At 39.0% G+C, this 19,595-nt stretch overlaps 1 protein-coding gene across 1 annotated transcript in view; it reads right to left on the reverse strand.

Annotated features, from left to right (window-relative positions):
* Window positions 1-4,708: 4,708 nt before the first annotated feature.
* Window positions 4,709-19,595, reverse strand: part of LOC124053448 (synapsin-3-like) — a 96,213-nt gene continuing 81,326 nt past the window's right edge. The window contains exons 8-14 of the mRNA XM_046378609.1: window positions 18,847-18,989; window positions 17,859-17,933; window positions 17,494-17,596; window positions 12,391-12,522; window positions 11,098-11,116; window positions 10,823-10,979; window positions 4,709-10,185 (exon numbers count right to left, since the gene is read on the reverse strand). Of these exons, the coding sequence (XP_046234565.1) occupies window positions 10,062-10,185; window positions 10,823-10,979; window positions 11,098-11,116; window positions 12,391-12,522; window positions 17,494-17,596; window positions 17,859-17,933; window positions 18,847-18,989 (753 nt within the window). The 3' untranslated portion in view covers window positions 4,709-10,061. The remainder of the gene's footprint in view (window positions 10,186-10,822; window positions 10,980-11,097; window positions 11,117-12,390; window positions 12,523-17,493; window positions 17,597-17,858; window positions 17,934-18,846; window positions 18,990-19,595) is intronic.

Below are 19,595 nucleotides of genomic sequence, written 5' to 3' on the forward strand. Positions count from 1 at the left end.
TAACATCTGTGGAGGAAAACAAACGTCTCCAGAGCGAAAATAATTCCCACATCCTTGCAGAGGCCGATATCCCCATACATCCTGTTTAGATATGCAATCATGGAGAAAATTTAGCTCTATGGTGATTTTAACACACTCACATAAATAATCATAGGAGAGAATTCTGACTGGCAGGATGAATGACTGAGATAAAAACACAGCAGAAGAGTCCACAAAATGCACAACTAATCATATATCATAATAAGTCAATCAATAGGAATCAAGTGAAGTGAAGGTCGGACAGTCATATGCACTATATATTTATTTTTTTTATGAATGTGTTTGAGGGCAGACGAGTTCCTGAGACAATCTTAATGAAGTTTTCCATTTTAAGGCAGAGCGGGGGAAAAACAGAAAGGAGATTCATAGCAGAGGAAATGAAATGCCTACAGAGAGGGGTAATGTTCCCTCTGTAAACAGGCTGACTTTCCAAAGCTCTTCTCTTCTCCTCAGCCCAATCTCATACAAACAACACATACTTCTCCCCAGAATGGGCTGGAGATACACTGACAAGCTGTTTAAGTTGAACTTCAAGAGTTTATTTCCAAAATGCTATACAGTACATCCGCTCTGGAGGAGAAAAACATCATCGCCTCAAGTTCATCAACCAGAGTCTTTTTAAATGTCATGGAGCATCCAGCCTGTGAAAGTGCTCACGTCTGATCCACCTCAGACAGTGTCTTTACAATAATTCTACCTTACAATTTCTATAATGAAAAACTCATGAAATGACTTATCCACTAATCTAATCTAATGTATAAAGCACATAAAATTCAGATGTGTTACTTTTTTAATTCTTGTGACTCATCTAGAAGACTCTAAATCCTCTGTATTTTACAGATCAGATTTTTTTTCCAACAACACTCCATAATTATCTGGAAAAAAATGATTTCATTCATTTCTGATTACAGGATTATAGGATTTTCTGTATTCCGTGTATGTTGTGTGTTCAGCAGACCTGCTGTGCACTGGCTAAACGCTAGCAATTAACTGGAATGAAATAATTGGAAGACTAAATTAGTCTAAAATTAGTACCAAATTAATGTTCCAGGAAATCTCTTGGAAATCATTAAGAAATAAACTGGAAACCACAAACCCATAAAAAAAATGTTACCTATAATCCTAATGATTTTGATGAAATATGAGCACATTCCTGCCCCCAAACGGGAAAAAGTGTTCTGTTTTAGTTTGTTTTTCTTTATGAGCCAAATACTAGCACTCATAGTTTTGCAAAGTTATTGAATGATGGCTTCGATGGATTCTCCCACTGACATAAATCTGTAATAAAGTGGTGTGTAGTAAAGTATACAAACCATTTATATTTCGAAATGTCAAATACTGCAGCATATTTATAGCCAGAGAGGCAGCAGTCTTAAGATATGCTGTAAGATATCTCACATAATAAACATAACATGTGTTCTTTCCTCTTAAATCTACATGCAGAGTGCTCTTAGTGTGCTGTGTTCCAAAATACATATATATATATTTTTTTTTTACCCATGATGACTTCTGGCCAGGTAGAAGGTTCTATTCATGTGCTGATGTTTGGCAGAACTGTCTTTCTGTCAATGAGTGGAATCAGCATGGACGGTTTTCACTGGAAATACTCCATTGGAAGTCTGCAGATTATCCTCATTAACTTTTTCCATAAAGAAAAAACAATTCTGTCTAAATGCTAGGAGCACGTGAAGAAATATGTTTGTTTTGTATATGTGGATATGAGAGTGTGATTTTGGAGAAATCTTAAAAAAATCTATTCTTCTCCCCTGAATCCTGGCCTGCATGATGTCTTGAGGCAGCATCTTGTTGAAACAGGAAACACATCACATTAAAGATGAAAGATGGGAATTTAACTTGTGTCTCAGGAGGTCGAGCGGGCCGACCGACTGTCCACATGACGAAGCATGTTTGGGTAAGATACAGAAGTCCCCCCCCCAGCTCGCAAGGGCCAGATTTGTCAATCTCTTTCTGGGCACATTAACACGGAAATAAGAAGTACGACGAACTGTGGAAACCAAAGTAGAGAATTTCCATCTCGTTGTTTTTCTCTTCATCCTGTGCTCGATGAAGCATTGCTGTTGCCATGGCAACCAAGGCCTTTCCTTGTTTTTAAGATACTCACTATGGTGACCAAGACGTTCTTATAATGCGGGCGAGTCTGAGAAGGGGAACAAGGGTTTCTTACACACGTATACACACACTCGAAAGTGAGCAAATAAAGTGCACTCACACACAAAACCGCCCACACACGCGCACATGCGCAGTGCTTAAATGATGCCATGAAACCTCTGATCCATGCTGAGACCTTCAGGGTCTGACATATAAAACTGAGCAGAATAAAACAGAGCGAAGGTTAAATATAGAGGTGCCACTTAAAATCAATGCTCGCTCTCCCGAGAGCTTTTTGTTCGCACAGTTCCACCTGCAGCATCGGCATGACACATCAGTGTTCGGAAGAAATATGATTTAGTCATCAGTGGGAGCAACACTGTAAATGAATGGTGAAAGTGAGAGTCTGATTTCTATATTCTTCTGAGACTCCGGTAGTACTACACTACCCACAATCCACACAATCAAACTGCTGTTGTTATAACCAGTAATGTTGCCTTACAAAGTTGACTTGGCAAAATTTCCCTTTTCCCTTCAGGGATAAATAAAGGAATTCTGATTGACGTGTTAGCAAACAACTGCCTTTATATGCATTCAGCAGACACAAACACATTACATTAGCAATCATTTTGAGTCATGTGCTCAATATTCACTTTGGCTTGCTCTCCACTAACTCGTGAGAAAAATATCTGGGCCTTTAATATCTGACTTTCTTCAGTGGCTAGATGCTATTTGACGTTGAGCAGCATTTCAGAAGTCTTTGCCGAAAGCAACAGCCTACTGTCAGTGGAACTGAAGGCGATGAGAGTGACAAAAGTGGACCAAGACAGTTACGCTGTGAAGTCTGAGACGAAATAACAGACTCTGAAATACTCGTTCTAACTGAGGCGAACCGCAGATTGTGGTGATAAATTGCTTAGACTTCAAATTTTTTTTCTTTTTTTTTCTTAGACATTACATTTTTCCATTATTAATATCAACACATCAGTGGAGCTTTAACATTTTTGTAGGATTAACGTTTAGGGTTGTATATGAATACACATCCATGAGAAAAAAAAAAGAAAAAGAAAAAAACCCCTGCAGGTGCTGGACCAAAGGGCAAACCAGGGGCAAAAATCAAACCAAAGGTCTGCAAACTGCACTGAAAGCTCCCATAAATCTTATTTGTGCTACGTTTTCATCTCAAAGAGCTCTTCGACAGGCATTTCTCATATTGCCATTACAAAGAAGAGCAAGCGATACAAAGACACAAACACAATGATTACTCAGGTGATTGTGATCTGCATGACTGAGAGGCTGCTCACAAGCTGGACCAATCAGAGCAGAGCTGAACGCCACTGCGTGATACTCCCACATGGGAGACAGAACATGAAAAGAGAAAAAAGAACGGAAAACATGAAGATTAGATGTCCTTTCTCAGGTAAAGGCAACTATTCTCTTAATAACTGTTAATAAGAATGAAGACTTGTGAGTATCATAAAACTGTAACATAAACCCTGTAAACTAACAACTTCCTTTGCACTTGCTCCAACTGGAAGCATAGTAACGGATACGTTTTAAACGAAAACATCATGAAGACAAGAGATTCCAGATCATCAGTTAAGAGGTAAAATGAGCACGGGTATGAGGAAAGATACTTTGCTTGAGAGGACAACGCCCCCTTCTGGTTAACTAATTCACCACAGGAGTTTATAACATCTCTCTATACTGGTGATTTCTATCCAGATTAGAACTTGGTCACAAATGAAAATTAAAAACCAAAGATTCTTATGATTGTTTCCTTATTTTTCAGAGCAAAAATGAACAGTAAACTCAGTTTTGCAGAGATAGGTGAGCAGGTGTGTTTCAGGCGTGGGGGTTGCAGACAGGCAGGGACCTGTGGCAGATGAGAGATCTGACATTCCACCTTAAGCATGCAAGAAATCACACTGGCAGCAGATTACAATCAGGCTGCCAGCGCTCTGGTATGCAACACGTGTCTCGGACTGGGAAACAAATGTGCAGTACAGGACAAACTGTGAACAAGTTTCAGGATTCAGGTTGTCACAGCGGGTCAGGGGTCGACAGATCTGTTGTTTCCAAGGTCAATACCTTATAGAAAGAGGTTAATCCCTCCTTAAAATAAGTAAAAGCTACATTTACTATATGAGGCAAATTCTTTGGGAGCATGGTAATAAACTGACCTGATAGAAGTTAAAGATAGGATCATTTCCAGGAGAAGCATAATTTAATGTTATGCAATAATGTATTATAGCTCGAAATCTTTCTTTTTAGTCTTTTATCAAACCTGCCATTGTGTTATTTTCTTAGACAGCTGTCTTTGAGACCAACTGTAAAAACAACAAATGGTGTTGTTAAGCTTATGTTGTCACACCCAAGTGCATAAAAGTTCAGTTAATCCTGGTCTAAAAATTATTGACCAATAATTTACGTTTACATCGGGCAAAAAAAAAAAAAAAAATCACATTTCGGAATACACCACCAAACTTTGAGTAATTTTTTTCTTTTCTTTTTTTTTTTCTACTGCCAACGTTTTCAGTCGGACAGACACACTCAGACATGAAGTCGTCTGAGAAATATCTGAGTGATGATGCCATTGTTTGAAAAGTAATAATGTGTGCGTGTGTGTGCAGTGACATATTCATGGCTGAATGTGTTTCATATTACCTCTGTAACATTAGGACCTAACACGATTCATTTGAAAGCTTGACGTGAAGTGGGCAGCAGATGAAAGAGTCCGGCAGGTTTCCCTTTCTGCAGCCTCGTGTTGCCAGTCAGCTTTTAACACCCCACGCTTCATGCCAAGAGGAATAAAATATGGTAGTAATCCAACATGAAGGGATTTTGGGATTATCATCACATATTCTGAAAGTTGCGTGTTTCAAGCAGGACTTTTTAAAAGTACAGTAAGAGCCAGGACTTCTGCTACAGTGACCATAAATGGAGAAAAACATTCAAATGCTCTCACGAGGAGCTCTGCGGATGACTGATAGAAACTGGAATTCACGACCACAGGTATAATAAAATTTGTTACTTTTAATAACAGAAATCTTTTCAGACTGAAGAACAAAAATACAGAAAGCAAAATAATCTTAATACCAATAAATTACAGAAACACACGAGATGCATCACACTTCTCACAAATAAGCAGCCAGACATTAAGATCACGTAACGACCGAATTTACACACCTGAGGCACACGAGGAGGGGGGTCTTTTTTCATGCCACATTTACACCAATATACAGAATGTTACTTACACTTTAAATACCATACAATTACAATCCACCATTCAGCAGAGAGGCAGGGACACAGTGGACTGAAAGGCAAATAAACCCGTGCATTGACATTTTGTCTCTCATTTACAACAGCACGTTTAAGTGGACTTGATCTTCCTTGCAGTATTAGCTGTACTTAATGGCAAGTCTCTGTGGCTGCATATTCAGTTTAGCATTTAATGTTTAGGCTATGAATCACTTCAACACACCTGAAGCTGAGCCTGTGACTCAACCATGTTGTGACTAAAAGAAAAACACAGCTAGAGTATTGCATTTTCTACAAATTACATGTCATGTTTAACTGAACTCACGGGAAAAGAGGAAAGATGGGGGTGAAGAGTTGCAACTGTGTCTCACAAAGTTTTGTGAAATGAGCACAAAATCTACACACACTCTATGTCCATCTGCTGGTGCTTGGATCCAGACTCTTCCTCACTGTTGTTTTGCTACAGTCCATGTGTCAGTCTAATCCCTTCAGACTGAAAGAGCAATTTCCTCACCATTTTTTTCCCTCTTTGCATGAAAATGCTCTTAACTATGAATTTTCTGAAATTCTGCTCATTTCACAAAATCTTTTCCAGTACTACCACTCTATTGTCAGTTTCTGCAGAGCTTGAGGTAGTAAACAGTTTGAATTGAGACAACCAAAAAATATCAGATATTTTAGCAGCTGACTGAGAGATTTTATCTGAACCTAAATAATAAATACCTTGATAACAACCCTAATAATAATAATAAAAATCAAATCTATACAAGTGACAAACTAAAATTATCTAACGTCTGATCATTTATTGTTTTCAGACCCTATTGGTGTGGATACATATGGCATACATATGGGATCCTGTGGTGCATTTTAAAACCAAATTGCAGTAAAACTCAGGAAAGTGACATTAAAGTCCATCTTTCATCTTAACAGATGTAGGCCCACTAGTAGCACGTAATTAAACGGAACCTTTTATATGAATTCTATCAATTTTAACTCAAAATCAAAAACAGTTACTGCTGTGTAACTCTGCAGGGCAAGACATGCTTCCTAAAGCTAACAGACACAGTGATTTATTAATATTTCAGCATGTCAGTAACGTCACAGCCATTATTGCGTGGCACATAAGGGATAGTAAATCCTCATGGTTTAGTTATGGCTTATCACACTGCAAAATGCTCATTTGGTCCATTCTGACACAGTGCCAAAAGGTGATGAAACGCTCGCAAATGTGTTCAATGACAAGCCAGTGCATTTACTCACAGATGAAGCTGACTGCACATCTGAATTTTGCTTTTACAAACAATCTTTGGAGGCAGAATTATTACAACCAATGACTGATGGTTGAAGCGAAAGAATCACAGTGTTAAACCTTGTTGTTAAACTTAAATAGCAACAAAGGAACATATCACCAGCACTGATTTCTTAATGTTGAGGTATGTTGCCGAGAACACGCTCAGGAGCACATGATAAGAATAGAACTTGTTCACTGGTGATATAGTGGGAAACAAACAAATTTACAAGACTGTTATAGGCTTTTTTCATCATAGTTTGAACTCATTTGGCAACAGCTTCAATTGTAACAGACGTTCATTTATATGTAAAAGTCCGGCACTGCAGGTTTCATGTTTTTCCACAGCATTCCTGTTTCAAAGCAGTCAGATAGAGACAGCGTTTTCAACCACCTCATGGAGCTAACACTAGCTTAATTAGCCAGCTAGCTACAGTTGCTAAAAGAAATGTTAGTGTCAGCTGTCATTTCAGCCAAGAAAACACTGCTTTCTACCAGTGTGACGCCAATGACCCACTGTTTGAAAACTTTCTCTATTATCATTATAAATTGCAGGTAGCAACAGTAAGGGTTTAGCTAACGGCCAGCTAAACACAGATAAATACAGCCAATTCTATTATTTTACCCTCCAGAGCAACTGCTTGTAAAAGTAAAACTACCGTCCTGTGTACTCATTACTTGGTACGGTTGCTGGTATTGAGCATTGTCGTGTGTATTTTGTCAAGCTAACGCACGCTGAGCTTTTTAAGCTTGATGAACCATCAGTGTTAGTGTGTCATCGTTCTGACATCGAGACTTCCTTGGTTAGATTAAATAAATAAATGCTTCTTTTAAAGTTTAAGTGACATGCCTCATAGTTTAAAACAAAATGATGTAAAACTTATTGCAGAAATGGGCAGTTTTTTTGTGGTAGTATTATTATTAATCATAATGGCAAATTTACAAATTTACACACACATACACACCCACACACCACTATAAATATTATACAGCTTCATGCATTTAATAAATCTGAGGGTTAGAGTTAGGGTTATTGTTGTTGTCATTATGGAAAGAACAATAAAAACTGTACTGTATTCAGAAGTCCTATTTGAAGAAACAGACTACATGCACTTCTCTGTTTGGGGTATTTGGACATAAAATAATGATGGCATAGGAATTATTACTTTTGGGTTTTTTTTTTTCTCTGAAATGAAATGAGAGGGAATAAGCATATCTACGGTTATTCAGTTTGAGGCATCTAGGTAATTATGGAGCCAACCACTAGATGACTTTACTGCACACCACTTTAAAATTACTGCAGAAAGAGCAATTTACAGATTATTAGATAGTGACTGTGCTCTGCATAGAAAGCCAAATATACAGGCAACTATATGAAATTACATTTCTAACTATTTATTTTACTGATCCTAATCATTTCCATAAAACAGGTGAAGGTTCCCTGCAAAAGATATAATTTTCTGCTGATAACAATGAGAACTGCGATATTATTTAGTTTGCACACTTTCAAATAATTCTAAAAGAATGGTATCTTAAATTTATTTTACAAAAACCTTCCTGTATAATTGGGGTTCTATCACATAAATGAATATTTCATCAATTAAAATGGATCTTTGTCATTGTTTTTAATGATTAAATCTGAATAATGCATCCCGTCCCATCAGAGCATTTAAAGGAAATTCCTCTGAAAGTCAGCAACCACTTTTAACCGCTTAACTGCCAAACATTTCCTGGATCTCGATGCCAATGTGATAAGTACTTTGTATAAACAGTCTAACAAATTCTGATAACATTTCTGCTAAAATTACACTGTAAAGGAAATATCAGAGGAAATTATTAAGAAATTAGAGCATTCACAAAACTTTACATGCAGCACCAAAGCAAGATGAACTGTGAAGAAGAAGATGTCTGCTTTGCTACCACTGCAGATGTTACCACCGGACCAAAAACTAAATAAAGAGTTATGATAAATTACCTACAATCCCAGCTGACATTGATTGTATAGAATAAGTAGACAAAAGATATGTCAGTGGAAATTTAAGCACATTAAGTCTCAAAATATTACACCCTCCTTGTTCTCCTTTAAACACATATCAGTAGTAGTTATGATACAAGTCCCCCACAGAAAATACACCACAGTGCTATTCACAAAGCACAAAACATTAAGAAAAAGAAGGGGAAGATCTGGATGGAAGACGATGGCTTTAAGCCAGTACAGCATTTGCATCTTGTGAAATCACAACCTCAAAGGTTGGTTGGTTCGCTGTTAGATTGTTTTCTTGACCCAGTGCAGTGTGTGTGTGTGTGTGTGTGTGTGTTTGTGTCAGGGGGAGGAGGACTTTTGCTGTTTCTTATTAAAAAGCACTTTGGTAACGTTAGATAGAGGAGTTACTATGAAAGCCAATACATGGATACATGGATGTCTGCGAAATGTGGCTGCTGGCAAGATGCTCAAAATCGCTGGTGAACCCTGAGGATTCAGGACATTTCTCATGTGTTAACTGGAACAGTTTCAGGTAAGGATATTGCCGTAGATATCTGCAAACAGTTTGGAAGCTGAGTCAATTAAAGTAATGAAAAGAAATTAATACTAATTGTATAAATAAATGAATATATAAACAAATCAGATGTGACCCAGTAATGAACAGTTTCGTTGAACAAACAGAATGCAGAATAACGACTACATACCAAGCATTAGGAGCTGTCATTATTTACCACTAGAAAGGACAAGCTGCCACCAGCTAACTGCTGAACTAACTTCAGGTGGCATTCACACACCCTTTTTATTGTTGCTTTTTGACTTTAAACACACCAAATTACAGAAACAAAATTCCTCATAATGTCTCAGTCCTCTAACATGATCACAGCAGTGCTGGATTATGGGTATTCGGAGACAGCTGCACTAGCACGTTGGGGAAATCAAAATGAAACTTACAGTATATGGTATACTATATTTCTTCTAAACTGTCATGAAAAGCAAAGAGAAAACAGACGAGATCATCAAGCTGAGTTATAAGTTAAGTTATAGAAATGTAAATAAGGTTTGGTATGATCCTATGCCCCAAATCCCTCAAAAGCTCCTCTAGGGAAACAAATGGGAATAATTCAGGTTTTAAAATTTGACATCTTCAGTCATTTGTTGAAGAATAAGAACACCAAAACCTATTGGCCTTTCCAGTGAAAAATTAATGGAGGAGAGCAGGCTGCACGAGTTGTTAAACGTCACGAACAGTCAGAAGGAAAGAGAAGGAACAGGAAGCCGAGGTTCTCAGGAGGAAGGAGACTCCACAACAGAAATACCAGTCAGGATTTTTTTTTTTCAAACCTGACAACTGACAGGAAGTGGAAGCTTCTGGGGAGGCTATCAGTCAGAGAAGAGGCTGGCGAAGGACTGCCGGAGGCTGCGGATGGTCTCAGCTTTAGCCTCGTCGTCGGTCACGTTTCCTCGCAATGTCTCTGTGAAGGTGTTTGTCAACGACTGGGATTTGCTGTGCAGTAAAGAGAACAGTCATTTAACTAACCACTTTTCACATGATAAATTTGGAGAGGCTTGAAATTTCAAACTTTGGGATTCGGACTGAACTCTTGAAGGAAATAGGTCTCGCCTTGTTTCAGGTAAAAATGAATGGCGATGGTCATGGCCCCATACTGGTCTCATTCTGCCCCATCCTTATCTTTATGATCTTGACTTTTATTGAAGCTTGATGGCTAAATTCAAGCATAGCTATCCTGTGTGGCCATGTTCTCCTGCAGATTCGCAGAACAGAGTTCACCTTTGTTTAACTTTAAACTTTGATCTGCTTGTTTGACCAATAGAAACATTGCTGCACTATGACTATCACTAGACTAAAATTGTAGTTATGGGCTACGTACAGCAATGTAATGCTTGCCTTTACTGTAGTTTTGTCTGCTGTTTGGTGTTAACTGAAAGGAGACAACAATGGATCAGCTAAGTCCATATCCAAACATACAGGCCCAAATCAAGCAATTCATTATTGGCAGAAATAAAGAAATAAATCAAAGGTGTGGCTCTTCCTCGCTGACCAGAGTATAATTGTCTTTTAAATAATTATCTGGCACATTAATCACATGGTAACGGTATCATGGATCACACTGAGGACTTACTTCAGCTGTGGTGACTGTTTCTGAGCTCCAGGCCCGGAGGAGGCAGGGATGGGACCGGGCTGGAAGGCCTGGCTGGGAGAGGTGGTGGCTGACCGGGCTCGCTGAGGTGAACCCTGGGCTGACTGGGACGGAGATGCGGAAGCAGAGCGGTGTCCCCCTGCAGCAGGTACACACAACTAACATGTAGATTGGTTGTTTTACTCATCCATCACCATAAAACTGCTGCAACCAGTACTCTGTTGCAGTGATAACAAAGAAAGAAATGTGTTTCCTACCTCGTCTGGGCTGTGTTGTCTGTGGAAGAAGGAACACAGAGTCATTATTGAGTCATGAACAGGAAGAAGTGCTCAGAACACTTGGACTTAGACACCCAACATAAAGCTGTGGTCATGAAATGTTTGTCAGGCAGGCATATTAATTCTTCCATGGCATTGCAAACAAAAAACTCTGCCTCTGATCTTGGGATGAGAAATAAAATGTGCCACAAAAAAGGTTTACTTCATAAAACACAACTCAACGGTCTTACAATCATTCATAATCAATCAAAAATGTAAAACATTTAACTAAAAGGTTCTTACAGCTTCACATAATGAACAACAAAACATTAAATGGACCTTTAATCTTTAATCTCACCTAAATCACACAGCAAGTGTGTCTTTTCTCTTCTGAGAGACAGATAAACCTGCTACTCTGTTTGACTTCATTAGTTTAGCTATTCAGTTCTATTTTTTCCATAATTTCAGTTTCCAAAGGTAAAGTATAAAAAGCCCATACATACCTAAAATATTATTGCTTGACCTATAAATAGTTGCATTTCAATATACTCTGCTACTCTACTATTCTAGGATTGGCTAAAAATATACCAAACTTATGTAAGGTTTTAACTGTAGAATGCAAACTACACCCAGGTTGCTAAAAAATACTCAGTGTAGTATGCAGTCAAAACCAGCATAAACCATTGTGAGAGTCGCAGTAGTAGTATCAGTAGATACAATGATGACAGCCATTGTAGTGGGAATTGAAGGAGTCAGGGTGGGGGCTCAGTTTAACACATTTGAAATGCTGTGGGAGGGATGTTACGGTTCACAGTGGAGAGGATGGCTCAAAGAAGACATTAAGAAGGCCCTGAGGAGGGACTTGTTTTTAAACGAAGTTCAGCCCCCCTCAAGCCAATGGATGTATTAAGGAGGACTGGAAACTATGATCAAAGATGGCATCCACTCATTTGTACGAAAGCTACTCAGTGGGCACATATGTTGACAAAGCCTCAATATGTCTGCTGTTTAGTACGCTATTAACATGTCTAGTAATATCAGTAGTAAAATAGTATCAATAGCAGTAATGACAGTAGTAGTAACACTGATAGCATTCATAATGGTAGAAGTGGTGGTAAATGTTTGTTTATTATAGTACAAGAATGATAGCAATTTTATAGGAGTTTGACAATGTTAGGTAATATGATTAGAATGGAAACTCTGATTGTAGTTCCAATACTTACAGCACTAAAATTAATAGCAGTAGTAATAATTAAGTAAGAACGATGTGTCAGCAATGTTGCAGTGATGCACCTTGACAGAGGAAGGCTGAGGTGTGGAAACTCCCAACAGTATGAGGGCCATCTTGTTAATGACCAGCTCCGTGATGAGCTGTTTATCTTCCTCCACGTGTTCACCAATCAGAGGCATGGAGCTGTCCATCACCTACAGAGACAGAAAAAAAGACAAAACAAAAACAAAAGAAAACAGCCAATCAGGTTCCTGGATGGCCCTTTGAGCAGAAAAAGCAACAGCACTGAGCTGAAACTTTAAAGTCCCCCCACTAGATGGCAGTGTTGCATGTCTTATCATTTAGATTAGACACATTTGTATCCCAAATGATGTCAGTCATAATGGCCTTGGTGGTGCTTTGCCAGGAACGATGAGTCACATCAGAGCGATCTCACACAATATAAGCTATACAACACGCTGCTGGCCATAAATGCAATTTATTGCCGGATGCACTGAACATGACACTGACTTTTCTGTTTGTTCCCACGCACTCACAGTCCTCAGAAAGCCCCTTGTCTTGGGTCTCCTCGACTACTTTCTCCAACAGAGCTGCAACAACCACTGTAGGGTAATTCAGCAGCTTTTAATGAGGGCTTCGAGACCCTGTACAAGGGTAAGACAGAGTTTTTCTCTGGTGTTTGTAGTGGTGTGTTGTAATAAATAACATAAACCAAAGTAAAAAAGAGAAATAGTTTGCTGTGCATGTGCAGCTTGATACGATGAATAGCTTCATTTTAATGTTTCAAGAGATAAAAATATTAAGGACTCCTAGCTTATTCTCCATTTTTAGCCGGAGATAAATTGAATGGCTATATTTGATCACACAAATCTCATCTTTCAAACTAACTGCTATTTCCCTGTGCCACCCTGATAGACTTAAAGAAACCAAAATTAGAATTTCCAGTGAGCAACAGATAAAATGTGACTCCATCTGTAAATATTATGTTGCCCCGGGGTATGACTTGGAAGGGCAGAAACCACATCCATTGCCATAGACAAATAATTAATCTGTAAGGATAAAAAAAAATAAACAACTTTCCCACCATTTGAGCTCACATGAACGTACACGTGTACAGTAGAACCACAGAGCACATGAGGTTCAGAGATCTGCCGTCCTCCTCCCTCAAGACCAAAACAAACAGGAACAGAGAAGTGTGGCTGCTGGCACTGCTGGCTTGGATGCAAAAGCCTGGTGTGGTGGAAGAGGCTGATGCACCGCGCCCCAGCCACAGTGCCGGGCATGCATGCATGTGCTGCTCCTCTTGTACATGGTGTACGCCAAGCAGAGGCCAACCATGTGCTGCAAGAGAGAGCATGCAGGAATCTCACTCCAAACAAACTTTGCACCAGCATATTTCACTATCCCCTTTTCTCTGGTTTTCAGTAGTCGCATCAATTAAATTAAATTCAAAATGCCTTGATCCTTCGAGATCAATTCTGGGCAAGCTGGTTTGGAAACATAAAAAACACACAAGTCATGTGGTGTGGTGTGTTCTTAGACCGAAATTACATCACCTTTTATGGTACAAGACAGTACTGATATGTACAAATACTTTGCAGATCCCAGGACATGTTGCTGCTGTTGTCACAACTGCCCATACAGAAACTAAAAAGTTGTTGTTTAGACTTGTTCACCATTAAAAAACTCTAGATATGCATTTATAGTAGAATACTTACAGAAAACTACATATGTAAAATATACTGTAAGTATCTAAGGAGCAATGCAGAACCTACAGTACCAGAACTAGGCCTAAAACTAGCAGATTATTTTATTACTGATTCATTTGTCAATTATTTTATATCTTAAAAAGACAGCATATTATATGTGGCGTGGAAGAATGGGAAGTTAAATTGGTAAAGAAACAGTAACTAAGGGTGCATGGCTAAGTGAAGGGCCAATTAAACAATCATTTAAAGGTCATATGAAATTCCTCAATATATTGTCCTACTATTACATGCACTGTATGAAAATCCCAGCCTTTATGATCTATCCAATAAAAAAACTAAAAAATGACATTGATTTTGTTGAGGCCCAGCCAAGCCAGGCATGATCAAGCCTCGACCATGTCCCATTAGTTAAGCCCTTCCTGATGTTAAATCCTCTCCCAGAGTCATGTTTCGTGTGGAAACAAGTCAAACCACAAAGTAAAATTGAAATCTTTAATGACACCGGATTGTTTTGTGCATTCCCGAATGAACTGAATCCGAGGAATCTGAAGCACTGAAGAACATTTCAAATACAAAAGAGCATTTTCATGTGCCAGGGTTTCTTACTTTTTTCCTTTGCTTTCAGAGTACTTTGAGATTTAACCATCTGGGTTCATACTGTTCTACACAGAACCACAATCCATACCAGAGCACCCTTTAAAGCCCTTCCTTTTCGGTGTGTACCCAACTTCTTGGCTAGGATCTGGCAGCGTGGTGGGGCGCGGCACGGTGTTTTGGCCAGTTGAGTCATGACCACATCGGACTAAGCAGAGGCCTGGCAAGCAACCGCCAGGCCCCACTTCAAACAGTGTGTGGTGGAAAGCAGAGCCGGGATCCACCCTGCTGATTTATTAGGATACCGAGTCATCTAGCAGCAGACTGGAGCTGCCATTGGCCTTTTCAGTACTGGAACATAGAGGTGTTATTCTGCACTTTTATTGAGCTGCACAGTGTTCTGTCTGGACAACATACCCTACTGCAAGGGAAAGTTCACAAAACACAACAAGTGAAACGTGCTCATTCAAAATATGGCACATTTGTGGTACAGGGATGGGCAGAGAGTGATGTTTTTCTTGGGGAAACTATTTTAGCTTTAAGACAGCATTTGTATTCCTCCTTCTTGCAAGCTTCAGGATTTTTGATTTACTCCAAGAATAAAGTCAGAGATAAGAAAAGCAAGTGGATGTTTCATTTGAGTTTATCATATTGAGTATCCTGTGGACTATTTACTGTACTCATCAGCTCTGTATCTCAGACTGTATCAGATACTGTAGATCAGTCATGTTGCTGAGTCATGATGTTATGCTGTCATGGTTTTTAAAGCCACCATGAAATGAAACAAACAAACAATGAAACAAATTTTGCCAGTAAATGCAATTTCATGTATTGTTCAGGAAAAAGGCTATTGTTTTCCTTCCAGTAAAGTGCCAAAATATCAATGGGTCATGTGATTGATATTGCTATATACTTTGTATACTGTATGGGTATTCATACATTATGTGACATACTAAGTTGTGCCGTAATATAACGTGACATCCCATGTCATTCTACAGACCATATTATAACAGTATGATGCCAATGTTGAAATAAGTACTGAGGTTTCTTACTAGTAAAGGAGCAACACTGGAGTATAAATATTCAAATAAATAAAAAATATCATGTCATGTTATGTAATGCCATGTCATGCTATTCCACTGTTGTGTCATGTCATTTCATTACATTTATGTTGCAAGTGTTGCCGCTGTAGTGAAAACTTTAATTGTGTTTTGTTATTATGATGCATCATGTGATATAAAATCATATCATCAAATTGTGTCATGTCATTTTAAGCCATGTCATGGCAGTTTCCTGTTGTGTCATGCTGTCATGTTGTATAATTACTGTCATGTAATTTGACATTGATATCTTGTCATGTCACGTCATGACATGTCACAGCAACCCTCCATTGTCTGTACACTTTTATATTGACTCAACTCTGAACTGCAGTTTAACACCAGCTGCAGGAAACTGTTTTGAAATGAAGTACCTATGAGCAGCTCATTACTTTTCATCAAGGACAGGTGTCATGGCTGTTGTTTTTGTGAGGAACCAGAAACAAATTCCCATTGTGATGGACCAAATGTTCTTTCCTGTTGCGGTTAATTAAATTCCATCATGCTGAAGGGTTAGAAAGAGGCAGCTAGACAAGGAGGAGGAAGCGTCAGAGAACATTATTACTCGACTGTGTCACCAGTATTTTTTGCCCAAACAGACCACGTATCTCTCGGGAGCTGGTAGATATTTCCTGAGATAGTTTGAGTTTTACAAAAGAGTTTATTTTCTCACTGCTGACCTCACCCAGAATATAGATAGAGAGAGGCGTGATGACATGGCCTCAACCTAAATATGGGCACAGATATCCCAGACCGGTCTGTTTCCTCAGATTTGAAGACATGGGAGACTGCTCTAAAAACAGTACTGATTACAGATGATGATACTACGTCTCCTGCTTCTCTTTAAAGGGAAATTACCCGCATTCTCTTACATGATACATCATCTGTGACTTCAATGTGAGGACCTTCAAAGGCAATGCTACAACTGTTCTATCATCCTACCTTGTCTAGTTTCACTTCAGCTAGCCTGCTAATTTCATTTTGCAATGACCACTGCACAACAGCATAAAAAAGAAAAAACCTGTCAACCTCTTATTATGATGATGCCTTCATGCACGTTTTACATTACACATACTTAATTATTGTTTATGATAAATATATTAATTAGAGCAGCTTTAATATAATGCTATATAATGCATTTCCATAACTGAGTGACTTGAACTTGAACCCAGGCAGGGTTATGGCCATGCTCATACCACAGTGGGAATGAAACTTGAAGTTGCGTTGGTGAAAGCCTCCACCTAATTGGTTATATCAGATCATCCAAACACACATTTATTTGTCTACAAACTGGAAACTGCATGTGGAATGCCAAACTCTACCAGTGGTCCTCAAATAAACAGGCTGTGTTGGAAGACATAATGACTCAACCACTGACTCCTGATGTTGTTGTCATTCTCCTGCCTGTGTTTGGTCTACAGACTAATCATTCTTTCAAGGCTCTGATGATCATGGGCCACACCATCAAGTCTGGCTACACCCTTCCCTGTTGACTTTCAACACGATGTGAAAAACATTATCAGCAGGGAAGGAGACCAAATCCAAGGGACCATTAACACTAAATCTGTGTTTTGCCATGCAGTGCTACAAAGAAATTGCAAATGTGAAAATACGTCTGTCCACCTATCTTTAAATCAATCAATCAATCAATCAACAATTGTAGTCTTTGTAAAAATAGTACATAGTTTTTTTGAAACTCTGTCCTTCACTTTCCCATCGTGCAATCTTAGACTGCTGCTGGAGGTTATTCTGACAACAAACTGACCTCGATGATATAGTCGTTGCCGTCTTTTCCATGGACGGCCTTCACTGCACAGATGTCTAGGCCGCCAAACATCTCGGCACAAGAGTCCACCCACAGCCGATATCTGGAACAAAGTGACACCAAAAACTGATAAACCAATAATTAATCTGAAGGCTGTGTTGTAGGGGCTCTCAGTTAAACTTGAACTATAATATTCTAAAAGATTCCAAAACTTTAGGATTTTTAGGATATCATTAGTATTTGGACATAAAAGTTGAATCAGTGTGGATAATTGACAGATGTGAGATTGAGCAAAAAGACTGATGTCTTTGACAGTATAACACACACAAAAGGTAATAAAATGTCAAAACAAGTCAGCAGCTCACCTGTCAGTCATTGCAATCTGTTCCAACATGGCAGAGCCTGTGTTAGCCTTCCAGTTCCCAGAGATAGAAGTTCTCCTGTAAATCAAAGAAAAAAAAGGAAAAACAACAACAACAACAAATGAACCAATCTGCTTCCAGTTAAAAAGCTGCCTGAGACATTTCATCAGGACGTCTCACTTGTGAAAATCTCACGGGAGCAGCCATCATCAGTTCATCAGTGATGATGACTGCAATCCACATCTGCATTATGTTTGTGTTGGAGCCATCTAAAGATGTATTTAGATACAGAGACTTGACACTTAACAGGGTGTTGACTCATATTCTTTGTTGCTATACGCTCGGCTGAATTCACAGAACAAGCTGTCTTGCTTCCAGTTGGGTGTGTGCAAAGAACGCGACCATGAGTGTCTGAGAGTGCAGACGTTACTGGAATACAGGAAAATAACAATTCTTGATTTTTTAGTGATAGTGAAAAAAAACATTTATTTGGGCCTTAGCCTGAGTTAGTTTTTTTTGTTTAATAAGGGCTAAACAAAAAGAACAGGAGAGTTTTAGCATGTGGTGTAGACTGTCTCTGTGGCTCAGGAGCTGTCATATCTGAAACACCAGCCACTTATTTTAATCTGTTATCAGACAAATTTGGCTGTTCTCTATGATTCCATGTTGGAGATGCAAACAAAATGGGCAAAGCAGTTCTTCTTTAGTTGAGCAGCTTCACATTTCCTGGAACTATTCACTATTTACTGTCCAATGAGAGTTTAAATGCTGTTTAAAATGATTTTCCACTCAAGAGAACTAAATTTCTCATGAGAAAGTGTCCAAAACTGAAGATATTGGCCCATTATAATAGCTTGTGAAGCTGCATATCTTCACTATGTCTGTAATGGTATCAGCCTTCAAATGTGTTGACTGATGCATACAAGTTGTGCTCTTTGACCTTGCTGGCCCCCTGTTGTCAACTGTATGATGCTGGTGTGAAACATCTTACATGTATGCCTTGTAGTTGTTGCCGATCTTCTGGATGCGGATATCATACTTGGATTGGACATAGGGCTCAGTGGTGGCATAGGTCCCAGCCAGAGCCACCACGCTGATGATGTCTTGGAAGTCTTGCTGGTTTTCAACTTTGATCTGTGGGAGAGACGTCACTCGTTAGTGAGTGGCTAATTAAAAATCATGCCCTCGAAGCTGGCAGTGGACACCTCGACTCCCACAGGAATTTCACACTTGTACAATGGCAGAATAATGAAGGGTCCCTGGACAGAAACACTGCCAGGGGCGGCTTTGAGCTACGTCACCTCACTCCCATCAAATGATTATACTGTAGACTGTACACACAGACTACAGACTTACGCAATGGGAACTCCTTGACACAAAACATAGCCCTTACATAAAACTCAAAGGTATTCTTCACTACAACTTTTAGATAATGAGGTACCAATGAGGTGTGACATTGTAAAACAGGAAGGAAACAACTAGTTACCTCTCTGCGGCAGTCTGCAAAACCCTCAGTTTTTTCTACCTACACTCTATCATGGACACAAAAACACTCCTTGGGCTCTCCACCAAAATTCTCCGGCATCGCCCGCTGCCTGTCAACAACCCTTCTCTGATGTCTTCTTCTGTGGATTTTCTGTGAATGATGTGATTCTTTCTTCTTTGTCTTATTTGATTTTGTTGATACACAGATTTATGAGGTGCATTCTATCAGGTCATGGGAAATAGGGCACTCATTTT

This window comes from Scatophagus argus, chromosome 22 (assembly GCF_020382885.2).
Source record: "Scatophagus argus isolate fScaArg1 chromosome 22, fScaArg1.pri, whole genome shotgun sequence".
Lineage (NCBI taxonomy): Eukaryota > Metazoa > Chordata > Actinopteri > Scatophagidae > Scatophagus > Scatophagus argus.